The sequence below is a fragment of the Dermacentor silvarum genome, chromosome 2 (assembly GCF_013339745.2).
Source record: "Dermacentor silvarum isolate Dsil-2018 chromosome 2, BIME_Dsil_1.4, whole genome shotgun sequence".
NCBI lineage: Eukaryota > Metazoa > Arthropoda > Arachnida > Ixodida > Ixodidae > Dermacentor > Dermacentor silvarum.
In genome coordinates this window covers 149,571,977-149,593,166 of record NC_051155.1, presented here as the reverse complement: position 1 = coordinate 149,593,166, position 21,190 = coordinate 149,571,977, and the positions used below count along the sequence as shown (strand labels likewise).

The window sequence follows — 21,190 nt, the reverse complement described above, 5'->3', positions numbered from 1 at the left end:
GGATTATTTTCGGAAGTTGATAAGTCGGCTTTGGAATTTGGTCCGGTGTTTGCGCCTCGTTCACGGGGTCTGTGACAGTAATTAGTTAAAAATTAATGAGTGATTTTTTGTTAATTAGTCGGTTATACATTTCAATTTCTTTGTGTGTGCAAGTATTGTCCGCCTCTTCGAGTACACCAGCTCATGAACTAGAATTGTGCTACCTGCCACAGGCAACCTTTAAATTTTTTTAAAGTGTTCGTTGAAAAACCTTGTATGTGTACTAGATCTAGCCCTGGGAGTGTTAGCCAGTGCCGCAACTGACGACCATGGCAGCGGATGTAGAACATTCTTTATAACGCAGACAAAACGTAGTACGTAAACGTGTGATCAGACAACTGGCCAATAAACCCTCGTATGGTACCTGAAGGCATAAAAGCTGCAGAGTCGAGACCCTCACTATATAATGAACGAGATAAAGGGAAACCGAGGGACCCGATTTCGTTAGTCACAATCACGTAAAGCGTACAGACAATGAAATCAAGAAAAGCATTGGGTAAATTACTTTTTCTTAAGTGAACTGTAAAAATGATGAAGTAAAGAAAGATTACTGCGTTGATATGAACAAAACAAGAAGGGAATGAGTTTTAAAGGGAAGCTTGAAATGGCTAGGCGAAATCGCCTGTCCACAGAAAACTATCACCATCAGCGTTAGCTCCAGCGTGGTCGTCTTCTTCCGCAGCTGGCTCGTGCTTGTGCTCAGCAGGCGCTCGTGCCACTGCTCCCGCGTTCGTCGTCGTCGTCTGCTTCCACAGGTGGCTGTGTTACCGCTAATCATTCCAGAGTAGAATTTCGCTTCTCTTCTGTCGTCGTAATGGGGAGGCCGCGTTTAGAAGAGTATGAGCCATTGCTTAAGGGGGTATGTCCGTCTTACGTGACGAGCAGATATAATTTTGAAGCAATTTAATTTTGAAGAATCGCAAGTGGCATTGCGACAACAGCGGAATGCGGGCATACCGTCAGTGACGTCATTTTCTCCGTCGCAGCCGAACGTCTGTGTAACCTCATTAAGAAACACCAAGACGTAACCAATAATTGAGAAAGACTTTAATGTACCATCGGGATTAACCCAATGATAAACACCGGGGCCGCACGTTTCAGCTGTGCCGGTTAACCATCTTCACAGAGTGGGAGGGCCGACGAATTGTTTTGTTAGCTTAGTCATACGCACGCATGATTGCCAACATTCGGACAGCACTTTTCTGATCACCGAGGTACTCGTTGATGAAAAAAGACTAATGAAGCGCTTAAACAAATAGCTTCCAATTATCTTTTATTATGAAACAACCATAAACATCGCGAAAGTACGAAAGTGTCCACTGCACAGCGAACTCGATCGACGCTAAAACAACATGAAAATGGTGGAGGTTTGATTATAGTTACTCAGTGAATCTGCACTAGCACTCCTGTATTGCTTCTTTTCACAACTTTCATTTATTTACGTAATCGCCAATGTCGTGAGCGAAGCTCTAATTTTTGTTCACAAATAGTTCGCGCACACAAGACGACTGTTGATAACCTATTTACAAAACGAGGACAATCACAGACTATATGACAAGAAACAGCAGTTCATCAGTCAGTACTAACAAACTGGAGCAGTTTTTTCGCTGACACACGCAAGGTGTCAGAAAAATGCTGCTGTTTGAATCGCAAAGACGGAGGTGGCAAGAAAGCTTTAGAACCATAAAGTGCCGTGCATATTCTCATCGCACGCATATATAAAGTTTTTGTTTTCACACTCACAATAAAGATCTTTGGCAAAGTACATGTGTACGCTAAGTACAAATAGCTGTCTTTAAGAAACAGATGGGAAAGATAGCAAGTCCCTGTATGGTCTTGCACACGTTTAACATTAACCACTTCTCCAGTAAGGGACGGCGCCCGACAGAAATAGCAACGATGCGAAACATGGCAATGCCAAATTTTGCTCTAAATTATGACATTGCATGCAAATATACCACTTCTCCACATATTTCATCAGCGTTACACGACATGCGTATATACAGCAAATAGCGGCACAGCCGCGTTCACGATCACACTATAAAACATAGAAATAAAAAATACATTTCTTGGTAGGCGTGTCCAGCACTGTCCCCACCTAAGAGATTGCAGGAAAAAGAAATGCAGTCAAGGCCACGTGTCCTTTCAGAAAGCTTTCCCGCTCCTACAGCTTATCGTATTTGCCTCGTTTCAACATGCTGGTGGACGAGCAATCTTAAACCTTGATCAAATGTTCTAAAACTCGAGCTTATAGAACATTTTGCAGCTTTAGCTAGCTAACTCATTGTTTTGGAATACAACGTGTGTTTTCAAGGAAGGCTGCAAATGGAGTAAAGGCATTAGAGTTTCTCGACCAGTGATGTCGCGTCAGTTTTATTCAGCTCGACCGGGCATATTCTCACTGTTCTTTTCAATGGCCAAGAAATACAATTCTTGGAATAACAAGGTTCCTCGAATCCGTCCCGAAAAAAAATTTTTTTTGAGGCATTGTCGGGCCCCACCGGTTTGGTGGTGTGATTAACATCCTCCTCACATGCCCGCAACCTTGAACGGATGTTTTTTGCAGGTTTACGTTGGATGCTAAAGCTTGAATTTGCACTGGACTGAACGAATAGCTAAAGCTCAGTCCGTTTTCTGGCGCCATAAGAACATTTCTTGTTACGAGAAATTCAAGCTGTTGAAGGAACTCTTCACAACTTTTAGCAGAGTTCACCCCCTTTTTTTCTGTTCGAAAGGTCACACTATTTGCCCAACGAACTGACTGTTCCGAATCGATATTGATCACAGATTTTCTCAGAAGAGGCACTTTGCTAAGTAACGCCCCAGCAACCTCGTGGTACACGTATAACACAGCACTGAGACGCTACCCGTCAGTGTGCCGGTACAAGGCACATTAACGGGCGCAGTTATTTTATCACCAGCGCATAACTTTCTACGTCCCTCAAACTGCTTAGCAGCCGCGGGGTCACTTCTTGTTTTTTCACAGGTCGGTGACACGACCGACGAACAGCAGGAGACCCGTTGGCCTGTGCTTGATGGCGAACACGAAGGGTCGGTCGGCCGAGAAACGCGGCGTGCCGATGCGGCTCACGATGATGGCCACCGTCGAGGCGCTCGCCACCGTGCCCTTCTCGTCGATCTCGAGCGCCGCGTCGTGGTGCACTTCCTCGACGTACAGGCCTCCCTCCGCCTGCATGCCGCTGAGGTCGGCGTAGTGCTCCGAGAAGAGCGCCTTGACGCCCATCTTCTTGAGAGGCTCCTTGAGGTCCAGGCTGCTGCGGACCGTCAGCTTGGGCAGCTCGACCTCAATGGAACGCAGCTCGGGCTTGGCCGTCACGAGGATCTGTTCGAGCCGGGCCTCGATGTCGCTCAGGTCCTTGTGGTTGCGACGCCTGGGCAGGGCGAGCACGAGGCTGCTCTCGCCCGTGTAGGGGAGCTCGAGCACGTACGCGTCGCCTTCGTACGCCAGCGGGAACTTGCCTTTGCCGCTCATCATGCGCACGGGAGTGTTCCGCGTGGCGCCGCGGAAGGTGCCGTCGAAGGAGTCGTTCGGGTTGAACGCCTTCTCCCAGACGCCACGAAAGTGGACGGCGTTGAGCAGAAGCAGCTTGCTCAGAGGGTCCGGGGACCTGCGCGTGAAGAGTAAAGTCGGCTTAGCTCGTGTTTCCCGCTATCATACCGTATACGTTAGGCGAATTTTCTTTTCTTTTTCTTTTTTTTTTTTTTTTTTTTTTTGCTGCTGTAAAACAGCTTGGGGATGCTCCACGTTGCTGCTTTCATCGATTTTGATTTCGTGGTTTTCGCGTGCTAGTCGGCGGAGTATGAGTGGCACGACCACATTCCGTTGTTAGGACAGTCACGTTAATGATGGCGAAAGTAATTTTTGTTTCTTTCCATTTTTTTTTTTTTGGTGGCAAAGTATCCTTGAGGATAACGTAAAGTGTCTTGTGCCTCGGATGAAGACGTGCGCATGTAAAACCTTGAAAGTAAAGGTTGTGGTACCTATACTTTTATCTTTTTAGCAATAGTTCTAAACAATGTCGGCTGATAATACTGAAGAGCTATAGCGTAGAAGCGTATATATGTAGAAGCGTATATATGTATATTACAGCATTAACAAAAGCGTTCTCCAGTCATTCAGTGTGATTCCATCTACTAGAAGAAAAGTAAGGCCGTTAAGAAAACGCGCGTCTGGCCCCGCTAAATGTCCTAGCTCCAGGCTATCATGTGCATTAATACTGCGTTTTATAGTATAACTAAATCTTTCCTTGCTAGATGCATGAGGAGAAATATTGTCATGAGAAGGATTATGTATAAGAACCGATTAAATTCCCAACAATACCCTGTCGCACAGAGACGGTGTGAGTTTATCTGATTACTTACGCTTCTGAAAAGGACCCAGCGTTATGCATGTGCCACAAAAGTATACCCAGCTGTGAGAATTGGAATTTTTAAAGTATTATCAAGTTTAGGTAGATAAAGAAATAAAAATGATCAAATACGATGATATCTCGAGTTTTTTAAGAACTTAGTTTCCTTATAGTGAACCCAGCTAAATTGTTAGCTAATTGATTGCATAGAGATAGGGAAACATAGATTACTCCTACATTTACTTCAGAAATACGTTATTCTTGTCCCTTTCCGTTGCACCGACATTCAGATTACAGTGCGAATTATCTGCGGACAAGTTCCAGATAATTAAGGACAGAATCTCAGGGCATTAATAACACTAGCTTTCCGCTATGTATTACACAAGCTATCAATCTAATCGATGAAGCGGAAGTTATGCGAATAATCTTCATCAAACTGAAGAAGTTCCTAGAATAGTTTCCATCTGACATTTGCGGTCACGGCCAAGTGGAACGCCCCATTCAACACCCACTACAGCGTTAATGCGCGCCTGGTCGCTCGTAAGTAGGCCTGTTCGGTTTTCCCCCGCGCAGCCGGATCTCAATCGCCGATGGGTTACACAAGCGAAAAATGTTGCTTTCCCTTGAGAGTTAAACGCTGACGGCATCGTGCTACTCTCATCAGGCCACCACATGTGCACACCCAGATGGCACGCGTACCCCGGTCGGAATTTCATTGACGTTCGCCGATGAAAATCACGACTTTGTACGTATAAGCTAATGCGCAGAACAGTTTACTTCAGTACCTCCGGCAACCGCAACACCACGTCTTTACCGTCGACCACTGCATCCCGTCTCACGTCTGCCTCGTTTATTTAACTCTCTGTCGGTCGATTTCTCGCGAAGTGACAAATATAACCAGTTTTTCCTGATCACATTTAACTCACCGAGGGTAGCTAAACGACGTTGAGTCTGAGTTACCAGTGTTTGGCCTCTGAATTGTCTCTTGCGGACGCATTACACACAATAGAGTATCGATAGCTCATTGGTGTCAAACACATGTATGTATGAACAGACATGACTTTAACTGCTTGTTGCAGGGTCAAAAAGAAAGCGTTCTCAAGTTCTTCCTACATTGTTTTTGTAGTAGACTCTCTCAAATGGCACGAGTACATTTTTCACATCCAAAATTTTGTACGATCGTGAAAAAGAGCTTACCGCAGCAATTAACCCCTGCCCCCGTGGCACCTGCTTTAAACACAGAATGTCAATCTACATGTTAGTGTCTAAATTTTCGCACTAGCAGGACGTTTTCACGTTTATCTACGCACGTTTCTACTAGCACCCAAAAGAGCTTAGCGACGCTATTGCCCGATGCCCCCACAGTCCCTGCTCTAGAAGAAAGCACGTTTCTCTACACGGCGACGTCTGGTTCCTCACCTTCGCAGGGCGTCCTTAATGCGACCGCCCGTGAGCCGAGACACTTCGCCGTTGACTCGGCTCAGCAGGTCCTCCGAGCGCGAGAAATCCACCTCCATGACGCCGCCGTCGTCCAAGTACTGGTCCAGGTTGGCCCGGTACTCCGCTGACACGGCGTCACCCGCCCGTGTGAGCGCAATGCTGGTCGATGCCAGCTCGCTCGAGCTGGTCAGCAGGTGCTTGGCCATCTCACTTTGCGCAGGAGAGCGCCGCCGCTGGGTCCTCGAAACGATCCACGGCCAGAACGCGAGATAGCTCGGCTGCCGTCTCGTTGCGGGCTCCCAGCAAGACCATACCGAGCACGCGACTCAGACTCCACGGCGAAAAGAAGAGGTTCCCCGTCGCGCTGGCGTTCGCGTACGCCCGGTACAGGGCCAGGCCGAAGTCGTTGCTGGCCTTCGCCACGCCATCGGGCACGACGTCGGCAGGGCCCGGAACTCCACCGTCGACCAGGTTGTTGGGCTGGCCATTGGCGGGAGCGGCGAGGCAACGGAAGACGAGGCACGAGCCGAAGAGGGCGAAGACCGCTGCTCTGGACAGCATAGAAGACTGCATCTTGTCCCGGAGAATGTCTGGACGGAGGCTTGACGGACCACAGTTTCCTCAAATGTCGGCCGCGCTGAAGTCGCTCGCGTCTCCGTGTACGTATAGAACGGCTCGGAATGAGCCTGACGCGAGTGCGGTCTTCGGTGTCGACGCCTCCAGTGAACAGTCAGGAACGAAGGACGAAGACCTCCCTTGCGAGGAGAAAGAAGAACAAAAACGGTGTCAAGAAGAGCGCGCCACAGGCAGCGGAGGTATGACGGCTGCCGTAAGCCGACCGGCCCGTTAATACCGAGTCTGCAGAGCACAAGGAGAGAAGGAAAGGCGAGGTGTGTGTGTGCGTCGCGCTTGTGTGCGTGTGTGTGCGTGAGGCAGAGCCTAATCGAGAACCGGTCACGTGTGAGGGACCCAGCCCCCGACCGGCGCGCAAACGTGTGTTGCCCTTCGCACCGTATCCTCGCTCGGCCGAGGGAAAACTAGAATTGACTATCGAAACGGTGGGAGAGACACGGGCGTCGCTTCAATCACGCGGTAAAGAGGGCATGCCCAGCGCGTCACGGGAAGGGGGGGCTCACCGTCTGGTGACGTCAGAGGTGTCTCTCTTCTTACCGCCTGTGAATTGTGAAGTTATTCTCGCCTGTCATACGGGCTGTCAGCGTTGCCCACGGCTTAGGAATCACGAGTCACGCGCGCAACAAATGCTGACCGTATGTAAGCAGGAAAAAGGGAAACGGAAAGGGTGTCGTAATTGCATAACTGACAGCTTAAGCAGAGTTCACTTCCGTTGCCACTATGAGCGGTAATGCTCATATCAGACTGATGACGTAAAACATAGGTGAGGCTGCAGTCTTATCACGCGAGCTGACAGAGCCTCTCTCTGTCGCTTGGCTTCTTATTTCGTCCCTTTAGCACTTCGGGCTGCAAGATTAAGCGATCTACGTCGTTGAAGGGGTCAGCAAAGTATCGCATAGCTCTCATTGAGAATGTCGCTGCGATAAAGAACACGGTTTACGCTGGGTATGTTTTGTTTTTCTTTAACATCTATGGTTCTCTATACGCTCTGCATTGAAAAGCACCTTTTTCTTCAATTACGCTAATGAGGCCTTCCTTTGGATAAATCTAGGAAGGAAAGAATAATCGCGAGTTTTAACTATGCAACGTTACGTTTTGCAATTGAGTTTCACAATCTTCATGTAGGCAACGCACTATGGCAATGCCATTTTAAAAATTGATGGGGAGAGAGAGAGAGAGAGAAATAACTTTATTTTGCCCAATATGTGGTTAGAGGAGGGGTTAATGACTAGAAGCCTCCTCCGTCCCCCTTTAGACGGCGGCCGGCAGCCCCTGAGCCGCGGCGGCGTCTTCAGCCATTTGGACTACTCTTGCTTGGACATCCGCGTCCGAGCTGAGCAGCACGGTCTCCCATTGCTCCTCATTTCTTATTATTAAACTTGGTTGTTGTGTTTTTGACCAGTGATTGCTATTATATTGTTTCTTTGGGCATGCCCAGATTATGTGTTGAAGATGTGCTCGGTTGTTAGTTACAATGCTTACATATGTCTGTGCATACGTCTGGGGGATAGTGACTGAAGGCAAAGGGGTTGGGGAATGTGTTGGTTTGTATTAGCCGCCAAGCCACCGATTGCCACTTGTTTAACGTGAAATGTGCTGCAGGGTATCTAGGCCTGGCTAGTCTGTAATGCATCGACAAGAAACTACGCGTGCAAGGTGTCGCTGTTTTTGACGGGGGAAAACAGCAACACCTTGCACGCGTAGTTTCTTGTCGACGCACTCACTGTGCGGCCAGTTTTCAAACGTGGCCTCACCCCGAAGATGCGCGACAGAGCCTTATTCAAGCCAATATCTCTAACACATCAGCCTGAAAACACTAACACTTCCAGTTCTTCCAATCAGTTTCTACTGGCACGCGTTCCATTTCCTGGTGACGCGGCGCATTATTCCGAACTAAGCTACGCCTTTGTGATGCCAGAAGTTATGTTGCTTATGTTCTCAACAGCCGCACATACTGCCAAGATGAACGACACGTTCAATTAATTTAATTTCAGAGGTTATACCACTTTCAAAATGGGGGCGTCCGATCTCTTGGCCCCCGTGAGCACGAAGCTGTATATACGGCATAGGTAGCTGTATAGTAAGGCGTTTTGGACCGTGCTAGTTGCATAAGCCGGTGGTCACATGGTTGGTCGCTAGCTGTAAATGGTCGTGACTGTCCTAGCGGGGCATAACCTGCAACTCTCTCACATATGCAAGGCCCCACCTATACACCTTTAACAACACTCTAACTACAAGAATATCACCGTAAAATAATGTACCCCTTCAAAAAATGTAAATAAGGGTGTAAATCAGTATACAACTCACCCTCTTGCACCTAAAGATGGTGCAAGCGTGTGAATTATAGACCTATTTACATCCTTATTTACATTTCAAAGGGTAATTTATTTTACAGTATATATAAAATAGTAACAACTCCAGAGTACACGACTTGCAATTCTTTAGTTTTAGCTACTGCAAGTCCGTCGTGCAAACTTGAATGCAGGCTGGATGATTATCCAGGCCTAAATATCACAGCATCTACACGTAGCTCACTGATGATGTCAGCGCTACTCCCAAGATGTATACTGCCAGCATCGGGTGTCACGTGCCACACTGTTGCACGCGAGTTCGCGCATGGCGCAAACACCCTCTGGCCATTCATTGCATGGTGAATCCACGTGGCGATTTTTTATGGTACCTGCCCCGCGCATTCGATTCACGCGAGAAATTTGCACAACCCATTCGCATGACTTACCTGAATCGATTATTTTAAACAAAGTTAAAGTCTGGGGTTTTAAGTGCCAAAACCATGAAATGATTATGAGGCACGCCGTAGTGGGGCACTCTGGATTAATTTGGACCACCTGGGGTTCTTTAACGTGCACCTAAGCCTAAGTATTCGAGCGTCCTTGCATTTCCATCCCATAGAAATGCAGCCGCCACGGCCGGGACTAAACCGTTGAACTCAAGCTCAGCCGTGCAACGTCATAAGCACTGAGCTAATGCGGCGGGTAATCTTTCATTCAAGCTCGGGCTAAGCATTGGGTAGGGCCACGGCTAATGAGCGTTACGGTCTGTGCCATTATACGCTGTCGCACGTGAAAACAAAATGCAGTTTAAGAAACTTTCTGCGTAGTAAATACAATTAGTTATATCTTCTTTTCATTTTCTTTCTTTTTTTTTGTTATTGCTTTCATATTTGCAACACGCGCTTTGAGTTAAACGAATCGCCTGCGAAAGCTGGGCCTCATCCTACTTAGCACCGATTTTAGACATTCGCTGGGCTCGTTAAACCCTGCTGAGATTCGGATTATATCATTTTTGCTATGCTCAGTGTGCTACCTCAAAATTGTGATTTAGGCACGAGAGTTAACGCAGGCCTATAGCCGAATTTTAAATAATAATTACTGTACTAATTAATTGTTTACGTAATATTTTATTGTATTAGAGTTCTTTTTCACAAGCTTATTCTCCATGGACCAAAATAAAGGTGAACAAGATTAGTTGTTCTGAGTTTCATGTAGTGGGCGCTGTGTTTGGGCCTTACGAGGTTAAAGGGGCCCTAAATATAATCCGTAAATCAGTTAAATATGATAAAGTCTTATTTCAAAACACTATTTTTGTTAAAGTTAAATTCGTGCTATAGGAGGTGCAATACTAGAGAGAAAACGAAGGTTAAATAAAGGAAAACAACGGTCAAACATCATTTTTTTTTTTCGTGCCTATACGCCAGCGCCGGTATACGTCAGTCTGAAGTCGCCGATCTCAGTTTTGTTGTTGTTTTTTGTATTTGGGGGCGTTGTGGCAGGCAGTAAACGTTCTCGAAGCTTGCTAAGGTCAGTCTTTCGCTCATTTAGAACACAATGCAGTTCACTGATAAAACGTTATTCGGGCTCGAGCAGGCTACGTCAAAATCCACGACCTGTCGGCTAGCTGGTGCAGGAACTGCAAGGCGGCATCACCACCCATCATCAGTTTGGCTTATTAAGCCTCCTTTGATGGTAAAAATGGCTCTTTTGGGTATTCTAGAAGGGTTATTTAATAATGCAGCTCAACTTAGTTTTCTATTTAGTGTTTCCCTTCGAATGAGTAATGTCGTGACATTTCCAACTTCTCTTCTTTTGTGCGTTAACTCAAGGTCCTCGACCTAGAAACTCTAGAAAAAATTCAACTTCCCAGAATTGAAGGTATATGGTAAGTGGTCCCGGTATGTGGTCACGTAGCAGCAGAACATCGTGACGTTTTATCATTCGCTCCAGTTCGCTCGGAGGTCTGTTTGGCAGACGACCGAGCGAGTCGGAGCGATTGGCACAAAGTCGCGACGTATTGCTACCACGTGACCACACTTCGTGTCATGATGTCAAGACAACACCCCCATACACCTTCTGGCAAATCAAACCTAAGCCGATCGTAGATAAGCTGCTCTAGTGAACTACGCAGTGCGCTCTGAGGCTTTGCGGCATATTTTCTTTGGAATTTCGAGGTTGAGGACCTTCATTTCAAAGCACAAAAGCGAAAAGTCTAAACTTGCACCTCAGTAATTCTCTAAGCTGCCGATGAACGTTCTCCCCTCCGTGCCTACTAACCCCGTCGCTCTACTAACAAGAACGACGCGCCGATGGCGCCGTGCACTTTGCGTCACCGCGAGGCGACGAGAATAGCGCTCGCCTGGAGCTACACAACGCGCCGCCGTCATCCGACGCCAGGCGGACGAGGAACGAGTCCTCCACAAAGACGCGGAAATGAAAAACCTCCAACGGGAAGTTCGGACACTTGCTCCGCTATAGACTCGCCGCGACTGCTTCCGTCAGGTGTAGGTTTACGTGGCGTCTCTTGCGCATGCACACAATTCGACTCGTGACAGGCGTTCATGTACGACGCACTACAATGTCCCGAAGAACTGATCCACAAAAATCCCTAGGGAGAACTCTAGCGCTGCAGTGTCTACGAAAGCGTCAAGTACGCATGCGGTTCAGCTGCCGCGTATGAGTTATGGGCAGTGCATGAATTTGCCTAAACTTCGTTCTACTGGCTTCAAAAGTCTTTGTGACTTTGCAATGCGGTCATTTTCACCAAGATATTGCGTTATCAGTTAAGTAATCCGCAATAACCACGCATGCGCGCAGAGGCTTATTGCCTTCCTGTGTTTAGAAAACTATGATTGCTTGTAAATTTGGAAACAATTAAGCTTAATAATTAAATTAGACCCGAAGGTCCCATCTGAAGATGCAAGCGCGAAGATTGGAGAAATCCATGCGCTGCACCTCACTCTTATTGAAGCTTAACGCTCGCAACGCCTGTGTGCCCGCTAATAATTTTTTGTGGGAACTATACTCCTCATGCCTGGCCTCCAAGACCTCATGCCTGGCCTCCAAGATCCATGCGTCATGGGTCTTTCACGTGTGGTAGTGTACTTACTGGCGTTCTCTGTTAACCAGTTACTTCTCTACAATGTTATCTAAATGAACGATTGTAGACAACGTTCAATTCACTCTATCTCATCATATTTCTATGGAGTGTAGAATCCCTCCAATAAATAAGGGATCTGAAATCATCGAACTTGTGAAGGTCCTATCAGAAGCTTCGCTTGCGGGAATGACGCCTAACGATCGCCGGCTTCGCTGGTGAACGGCATGGATCCACTTTGCATGTCTTCTCTAAACTCACAAGGCCGCATCTCAAAAATGCGATTGCTTGACGTTGACCGGGCTGAGAACGGAGCTCTTGTCTTGCAAACAAAACTGTTCTTATCGCGCCTAGCACGAGCTGAAGGCCGACCTACTAAGGGCAGTCTTTTGATACTGACCGCCGTATCTATAGGCCTATCCAGTTTCCCTGTTCATGGTGTATCTAGTGCCAAGGTCCCAGTTCATAAACTTGACTTTTGTAAATCTTTAAAAACAGGACACACCCTGACTTCGAAGGGCTGCTCTCTGAAACTAGAGTAACTGCAAGGACGCCACTTCCTCGACTAGTTTCTTTTGAACGTTTGTAGTCACACTTGGCAGGAATACAAGATCCCCCGGCGTGGGCCTCCTCAACATACTATATACTCTGCTGAACGACATTGAAGTCCTACTAATTTGTAACTTATCTCAATTTTTCGTATTATACTTCTTTATTCCCAAGAAGCGACCACGAATACTCATGTATTAATTTATCTGCGCGATGCGGAAATTTTCTGTGTTATTGTAACAAAACAGATGTCGTATGCTCTAGGCTGAGATACTGCGGCTGTACATCTTAGGAAGTCTACATTTAGAGGAATACTATAGACCAATTTCTTATTTGCATGAAGTAACGCTTGACGAAGAGAAAATTACTGGCTTCTATTGGGAAGAAGAATGGTCTCAGGAGCGCCGAAAACGCCGAGAAAAAAGAAGGTGGCCTCCTCTGCATTGCCGATCAGTTTCAGTGTGGTAAGAAGACGACGCCCAGCCACAGTCGGGTGCAATGCCTTCGGGCCCTTGCGATGGACAGCTGCTCGCAAGGAAAGGGGAATGATGAATTGCGCACTGGTCATCACGACACCGCGTTACGTTTTCCTCATGCGCGGCCTGTTTGATGACAACATTTGCCGTGACATTTCCAAGGTCCGCACCCTGTCACCACGTTGCGGCTGCCCGAGCAGTCTCCCCGTCGTGGCTTGCCCACAATCTCATCAAGAACAGCCCTTGTCGCTATCACGCTATCGTTTCGACGACGCAGCAAACGACAAAAGAAACAGACATCCGAGAAGAGTGACTCCAATACAGCCCCAAATAACCCCACCTTCTGGACTTGTCGCGCTAAGCGTACACGTTCCATGCACGTATACCGCGCGTCTAATACACATACGTGCGAACTGAATACCGATAGGGTACGCACTTACCTCGGAGACGTTCGCTTGCGCCGCTCTGTAAGGCGAAAGCCTAGTCCCGCAGTCGAAAGCCGGCGAGTTTTCCTCTTGGGTACACGCTACCTTCGCAGCAGAGCCGATGTCATCCGGGCCGTCAAGGGACGACGGTGCGCTCAAGAAAAAGTTCCGCGTAGGGGAGCCGAGCAGGCCGAAGCAGTGGGGCAGGCGTCAGATGAGGAAAGAAGCAAGCGAAATAGAGACGAACACGCTCGCGTAGTGGGCGAGCGCGTGAATCCTTCGCTCACGCAACACGACGGCGACGGCTGTACTACCACTACGGCGGCCGCTGCGGCGGCGGCGGTCAACAAGGAGAGTGTACTGCGACGGCGGGCGGCACCAGAGACGGGGCCGATAGCGGGCGACGACGGGAGAGCGCGTTTGTCTATGCGCGCACGGCGGGCAGCCGAGTGGTTTGTGGTAGTGGTTGGTGCGCGTGTCGCCCGGTGTGGCCCCGTACGCACTTCGCGCCGGGCGACCTCGCGTTCCCAGGCGGGGGGGTGTTTATTTTTCGTTTCGCCTTGGGGCTCGGTTCTCGTGCAACGTTTCGGAGGGAGGAGAAGGAAACGAGTTTCCGCCGTCGTCGGCCAGCGTGCGTGCGTGCGACCGCCGCCGCCAGCATGCATGGTCTCTCGCTCGCGCTGTCGTGACCGCGGGGCACGAGGGCCCAAACGGGCGCCTGTTTACTACAACTCGCCGCGGGAGACGGGCCGCGCAGACGCGTCTCTTTCCACTTTGGTGGGCGCCGAGAGATGCGTAAAACAGATTTGCACGTGTGTACCTCCCCTCGTGCGACAACAACGCGGCCTTATTGAAATGACCTGTTGTTGTAACGAAGCGCGCGATTTCAGAGTGAAAGTTAGAAAACGACCCCTCTGATTCGGCGCGGGCTGACTCGATGTGTCAACCGCCGGTCCGTGGAATAAAGAAGTCGCAGTTTCGGCCGAAACGCGAAGCATTGATTGCGATTACAAATTAGTAAACGAAGTAAGGATAAGAGCGTTATAGGCAGTATAAATTTGTAAACATTCACTTACTACCTAGATTGACAAGCATGGTGTCACGCGCGCACATGCAAACATGAACATATCTTCCTCGATGACTGCGCACACTCGCTGTCAAAACGCTGAAGTCAGGAAGTACGGCAGCAGCAGCGAGCGAATTGACCTTCGTGCTGCCTCTCGCATCAACGCGAACTAAGCGGCGAGGACACAGCGCATACGAAGCTATCAACACTCGGCACACTCTGTCTTCATCGCGCCATACGCAGCGGCCACCAAAGTACAACGCCCCCTCACCTGTCCCCCCCCCCCCCCCATCGCGTAGCGCGCGATGGAGGACGGCGTGCTACCTCCCCGCTACCTCACCCCCATCATCGGCTCACCCTCGCACACTCTCACTCGCACATACATCATACGGCACGCGGCGACGATGTTATCGCACCAGGACTATATACGGAACATCACGGCTGCGACGACGGCTGAAATGCGCCTGTATTGTCCATATAATTGAATAAATGTCATTTCCGGGCGTTGCAGCAACCAGTGTACCCACAGGTGTCACCACCTGTTCGCTCGTAAGGACTGAAAAAAATATGTAACAATACGATAATGAGAATTGCGGAGTGATAATAACAATAATGCAAAAATTAAGTTGCGGAGATGAACGTCCCGAAACTGCACAGTCCGTTATATGGGACGCCATATTGGAGGACTCCGGATTAACTTCAACGACCTGGGGTTCTTCAACGCCTATATGCCTAAATCTAAGTACATGGGTGCGCTTGCATTTTGATTCCAGCGAAATGCGGTCGGGAATCGATCATGCGATCTAGTACTCAGCAGCAGAATGTCATAGCCACTGAGCCAGCGCGGCGAGAAATAAAGTAATGCAGTATGTATAATATGTACTATAGCCACCAAGAAACGCTGTTATATAGGGATAGGCTAAGGGCACTACTCGGTGCATGTAAAGTAGTTTATTAGTCGCACAAAAGCTCCTTGATACAGGTGAATACAGGGTAGACTTGTTCTTGGAGAAGTTGCTTGATACATTGTGAAGTAAACTGTAACGCAAATCGAAGCCCAGAAAGTCGGTCAGATCGAACGACTGAAACGTACATCGACAGGACGGCACGTACTCAGACAATTACGTTACCCAACATCAGATTTTGCACCATGAGAGCCCCCAAACATCAAAGAAAACATTACAGTGGCCCCCATACCTCGGAATAAGCACCCCGAACACCATAAAGGCAGGCGCGCTGCACGTGCAATGGCACTGCACCGAGCATACGGCAACGACCTCGACACCTTCTATACAGACGCCGCGTGCTACCCCGACATTACAGCCAAAGTGGTAGCGGTGGCTGACTGGAGGGGCGAAGCACTATTATCAGCCACAATACGCACTGACAACTACACGGAAGCCGAAGAATGTGTGCCATAGCCCTCGCCATCAGCGCTCAACCCCAGATAAGATCGTACATATTCTTACAGATTCCCAGCAAGCATGTCGAAACTACGCACAAGGACGGATTTCACCGATCACTCATAAAATTATACAGAAAAAGCAAAACATTCCACTAGTTCACCTAGTCTGGACACCTGCAGGCATGCGTCTCTCCCTGGCAATGAGCGCGTTCATGCGACAGCCCGACGCCTAACCCTCCAGGCACCGGTGGAAGACCAGTCCAACCCAGACAAGGTAGAAACGATACCGCTTACATACACGCATATACTACAACACCACAGACCATCCCGTAGAACATTCCCTCCACCACACGTGAAGCTAAACCGTGCAGATGTAGCCGCTTGGCGCCAGCTCCAAACTAATACGTTCCCCAGCCTTGCTCTCCGCCACACTTTTTACCCTAGCCAGCACCCCGACAAATGTCCTTTGTGTGGTGGTCACCCAAACCTCTACCATTCTACGTGGGAATGCTCCAAACCACCCGGCTTACCTAGAATACCCAACCCCTCCCCATCCCAGTGGGAAGCCGCTCTTTCCAGCACAGCCTTCGACGACCAGCGATGCCTGATCGACCGGGCCAGCCGGATAGCAGCAGCAAATGGGGCCCTGGACTGAGGGCTCCACCCTCTTGGACTTCGTTTCAAAACATAAAATAAAGTTTTCTACTACTACTACTGTAACGCAAATAAAACAAATACACAAAGAACCGAAGACAGGAAACCCAATGTCCTGTCTTGGGTGCCGGTAAATTACAACATACTAAAATGAATATTTGCAAATATTTAGAAATTATACTGTTTATATTGTTATGGGGAGAAAATATATGTATTTACAATATATACAGAGGGTTGTAGCTCTGTGGCCAGGGTCACACCATCTACCGAGCTCCGAGACACTTCAGCCTCTTCTTCCCCAACCAACGTCATGTTGTCCACAGCGGTACAAACTCGTACGTGACATGAACCCCCCGGCGGCAGAAGCATCGTCTCGATGCTTCTTAGAGTGTCGAATCAGCGTGCGAGTTATAGGGCTTTAGTCGCGAAACGTGCACGATATCAGTTCCTGGGGTGGTAGAAGACTTTGAATTCACAGGTGAGATCTCATATGTGAGGCTGGTGACTTGGCGAAGAACTCGGTATGGCCCGACGTATCGTGGCAGCAGTTTTAGGAGCGAAGCTCCTTATAGCGGCACCCGTTCCGTCCCCGTCGTAGTAGTAGTGTGTAACCAGTCTGAGAAAAATGAGAAAAAAAATTCCGAAGTTGTGTCCGTAGCGCGGAATCGAACCAGGGACCCCTCGCTTCCGAGCGCGCGGCGTTAGCCCACTACGCCACGAAGCGCACATAGACACACGCACCACGATGGCAATAAATACCCAACATTAACGAAAGGCCGCGTTTCTAGCGCGTTTCTAACGCGTTTGTGCTAGCGCGTTACGGCCCGTGTAAGAAGCTAGTGTAAGACGCTGTGGCCTCTCCGCCTTACCTTCAACGCGTTTCGAACGCGCTGCCCAAGGCGGTGGCAAGTCAAGTTCAAGTCGAGGAGCGTTTATGAATACGGGGGGTGTACTCTCTCAGCAGTCATGTGATGGCGTCGGCAAACGCGGTGCACGTTCCGGCATGTGTAAATGGCTGCGTAAGACGCTGTGGCCGCTCCCCCTTACTAGAGAGTACTGCACGTTTCTAACGCGTTTGTGCTAGCGTCCCCTTAAGCGGGAGATCCGATGATTCCCTCCGGAGCTTCGCCCACTCATCATCATTCACCCCGTGGATATGCTGCGATTTTTTTTTTCGCAAAGGCCGACGCGACGGGAGGGTACCCAAAGCAGAACAAGGGACCCAGGGCTGAAATGAGCGTCCAGACGATGACTGTCGTAACGGTGCTTCTGGATAGTCTGAGATGCCAGAAGACGGTCACGGGCAATACGACGTGCTGCGGCCGCGCGAACAATGGCGTCGTGAGCATAGAACGTGGTAATGGTGGCGTCAGAAGGGAGCAGTGAGTCAAGAGGCAGGAGAGGGTGACGGCTATATAGTAGATAGAACGGGGAATAACCACTAATATCGTGACGAGACGAATTGTATGCAAACGTCACGAAAGGTAAGGTGCAGTCCCAATCCCGGAGATCATCACACACGTACATGGAGAGCATGTCCGTAAGTGTACGGTTGAGACGCTCGGTAAGTCCGTTTGTCTGTGGGTGGTAAGCCGTCGTGAACTTGTGGGACGTTGAGCAAGAACGAAGAAGGTCGTCGACAACCATAGAAAGAAAACAGGGGCCTCTATCGGTGAGTAGCTGACGTGGGGCACCATGATGTAGGATGACTTCATGGAGGAGAAAATCGGCCACATCAGTTGCGCAGCTTGTGGGGAGGGCCCGCGTTATGGCATAACGCGTGGTATAGTATGTCGCAACAGCCACCCACTTGTTGCCCGAGGATGAGGTAGGAAATGGGCCAAGGAGGCCCATGCCGACGCGGAAAAATGACTCACTGGGGATATCTATAGGCTGAAGGTGGCCAGCGGGAGACAATGGAGGCTACTTGCGACGTTGGCAAAGTTCGCAGGCAGCGACGTAGCTTCGAACAGAGCGATATAGCCCAGGCCAGAAAAATCGTCTGCACACACGGTCATATGTACGGGAGACACCCAAATGACCAGCGGTAGGCGCATCGTGTAACTGCGAGAGAATTGTCGAGCGCAGATGCTGGGTGACGACGAGGAGCAGTTCAGCACCATGAGGATTCATATTGCGTCGATATAAGGTCCCGTCCTGGAGAACAAACATACGGAGAGAAGCGTCCTGTTGCTCCGAGGAAATGCGTTCGATGATGGATCGCGAATATGGGTCACGACGCTGCTCGTCGGCGATGCGTGTGAAGTCGGAGATCGACAAAACGCAGGTATCTGTATCGGTTTCGGTGCCATCCGGTGGGTCGACAGGGTAGCGGGAGAGGCAGTCGGCGACCTTATGTAACCGCCCAGATTTGTAGGACACGGAAAACGTGTACTCTTGCAGGCTTAAAGCCCAGCGGCCAAGACGGCATGTCGGGTCTCTGAGAGAGGATAGCCAACATAAGGCATGATGATCTGTCACGACGGTGAAATGTCGACCGAACAGGTAAGGGCGGAACTTAGCAATGGACCAAACAAGGGCCAAGCATTCACGTTCTGTTATCGAGTAGTTTCGCTCTGGTGCAGAAAGAATACGGCTAGCATACGCGATCACGCGATTGGTGTCCCGCTGTCGTTGGGACAAGATAGCGCCAATGCCTTGGCCGCTTGCATCAGTGCAAACTTCTGTGTAGGCATGCGGATCAAAATGACCCAACACGGGTGGATTGGTAAGGCGACTGATAAGCGTTGAAAATGCTTCAGCCTGGTCGGGTCCCCAACGAAAAGTGGTGTCCTTTTTCAGAAGGTATGTGAGAGGACGAGCGATTTCGGCAAAGTTCTGGATAAATCGCCGAAAATAGGAACACAGCCCTAGAAAACTGCGGACATCGGTAGGAGAGCGCGGAAGGGGAAACTCCCCAACGGCACGAACTTTGTCAGGATCAGGCTGGACGCCAGAAGCGTCAACCAAGTGACCAAGTACTCGTATTTGGCGGCGGCCGAAATGGCATTTTGCAGAATTGAGTTGTAGGCCGGCACGTCTAAAAACATCAAGGATAGCTGAGAGTCGGTGAAGGTGGCTCTCAAACGTCGGTGAAAAAACTATGACGTCATCAAGGTAGCAGAGGCATGTGGTCCATTTGAATCCGCGCAGAAGAGAATCCATCATGCGCTCGAAGGTAGCAGGGGCATTACACAGTCCGAAAGGCATCACTTTAAATTGGTAGAGACCATCTAGGGTGACGAAGGCGGTCTTTTCGCGATCTCGTTCATCCACTGCGATTTGCCAGTAGCCGGAGCGCAAATCAATCGATGAAAAATAACTGGCGCCGTGTAAGCAGTCCAGCGCGTCATCAATACGCGGAAGCGGATACACGTACTTTTTCGTAATCTTATTCAGGTGACGGTAATCGATACAAAATCTCCAGGTATTGTCCTTCTTTTTAACCAAAACGACAGGTGACGCCCACGGACTGCAGGAAGGCTCGATAACATATTTGGAGAGCATTTTGTCCACCTCCGTTTGAATCACCTGGCGTTCAGCTGCTGACACACGGTAGGGCCTCCGGTGCATAGGAGGAGCGTCACCAGTGAGGATGGGATGGGTGACGACACGGGTGCGACCTAGCGGGCGATTTCCAAAATCAAAGATGTCTTCATAGGACATCAGAATACGGCGAAGGGCGTCGGCGTAAGCAGGCCGTAGGTCAGTAGCTATCATGGGCGTAAACTTGTCGTTGCTTGAAGTAGGACGGTCGGAAGCTGCAGCAGTGTCGAATCGTGGTTCGGGCGTAAGAGCAGCTACTCCACACTCTTCCAAAGGGACAGCAAAGCGAGAGATACACCCTCAGGAAGCACTTGCAGACACGAACCAAAGTTCAGAAGGGGAAGCCACGCTCGATTGTTAACAAGAGTGACAATGGAGCTGGGTAGTGCGATTTGGCGTGCCAGGAGAACGTCGCAAAGTGGGGACACCACGTAAGGACCATCTCGAAGTGGAGGAGAAGGCGACATGAGGACGTAGGTCGCAGCATCAGGTTGCAGGCGAACAAATTCAGCAGAACGAAGTCGGGACTTGTGGTCTTCGGTCGGGTCGGCAAAGTAATGGGGCAGTTCAAGGCGAAGGGTGCCGGTTGCACAGTCAATAAGTGCTGAATGAGCAGTCAGGAAGTCGATTCCAAGAACCACTTCGTGGGGACACTCGGCCAGTACAGTGAACAGGACTAACACAGGACGACCGGCAATGGTAACACGGGCGGCGCACATTCCCCTCACGGCTGTTGTACTGCCATTAGCCACTCGGACGGCAGGCGACTCGGCAGGTGTCAGGACTTTACTAGACGGCTACGAAGATCTGATCGCATAACCGACACCTGAGCGCCAGTATCAGGTGTCGGTTATTGCAGCCCCCAACAAACATTTCAACAAGGTTCGGTCGAGCAGCAGGGGTCAGCAGAGGTTTTGCAGTCCGAGTCGTCAAAGCAGCCTCACCTCCGGGGGCTGCATTGCTTAGTTTCCCGAGAAGCGGCCCGCGTAGGACGGGGACGAGGGACGTCGAGGTGTAGGCGAGGGCGAGCGGCTAGTGGAGTTTCCCCGAGAGGGAAGGCCGGCATGGTATGGTTCAGAAAGGGGCGACAGAGACCGAGGGTATCGGTCGAAGCGGCGATCAGCGTATGGTCGAGGCGAGGAGTACCAGCGGCTACTACGGCAGTGGCGGGAGATGTGACCGACTCGGGAGCAAGTAAA

The 21,190-nt window shown here is 49.6% G+C and overlaps 1 protein-coding gene across 1 annotated transcript; it reads right to left on the bottom strand.

Moving 5' to 3' along the window:
- Nucleotides 1–1,295: 1,295 nt before the first annotated feature.
- LOC119440473 (leukocyte elastase inhibitor A) lies at nt 1,296–13,786 on the bottom strand. Its single transcript, XM_049661716.1, is given in 4 exon segments — nt 1,296–3,668; nt 5,829–6,067; nt 6,069–6,604; nt 13,332–13,786. Coding segments are annotated over 3 exon segments (1,242 nt in total). The 5' UTR covers nt 6,423–6,604; nt 13,332–13,786; the 3' UTR covers nt 1,296–3,019.
- Between the last annotated feature and the right edge of the window lie 7,404 nt (nt 13,787–21,190).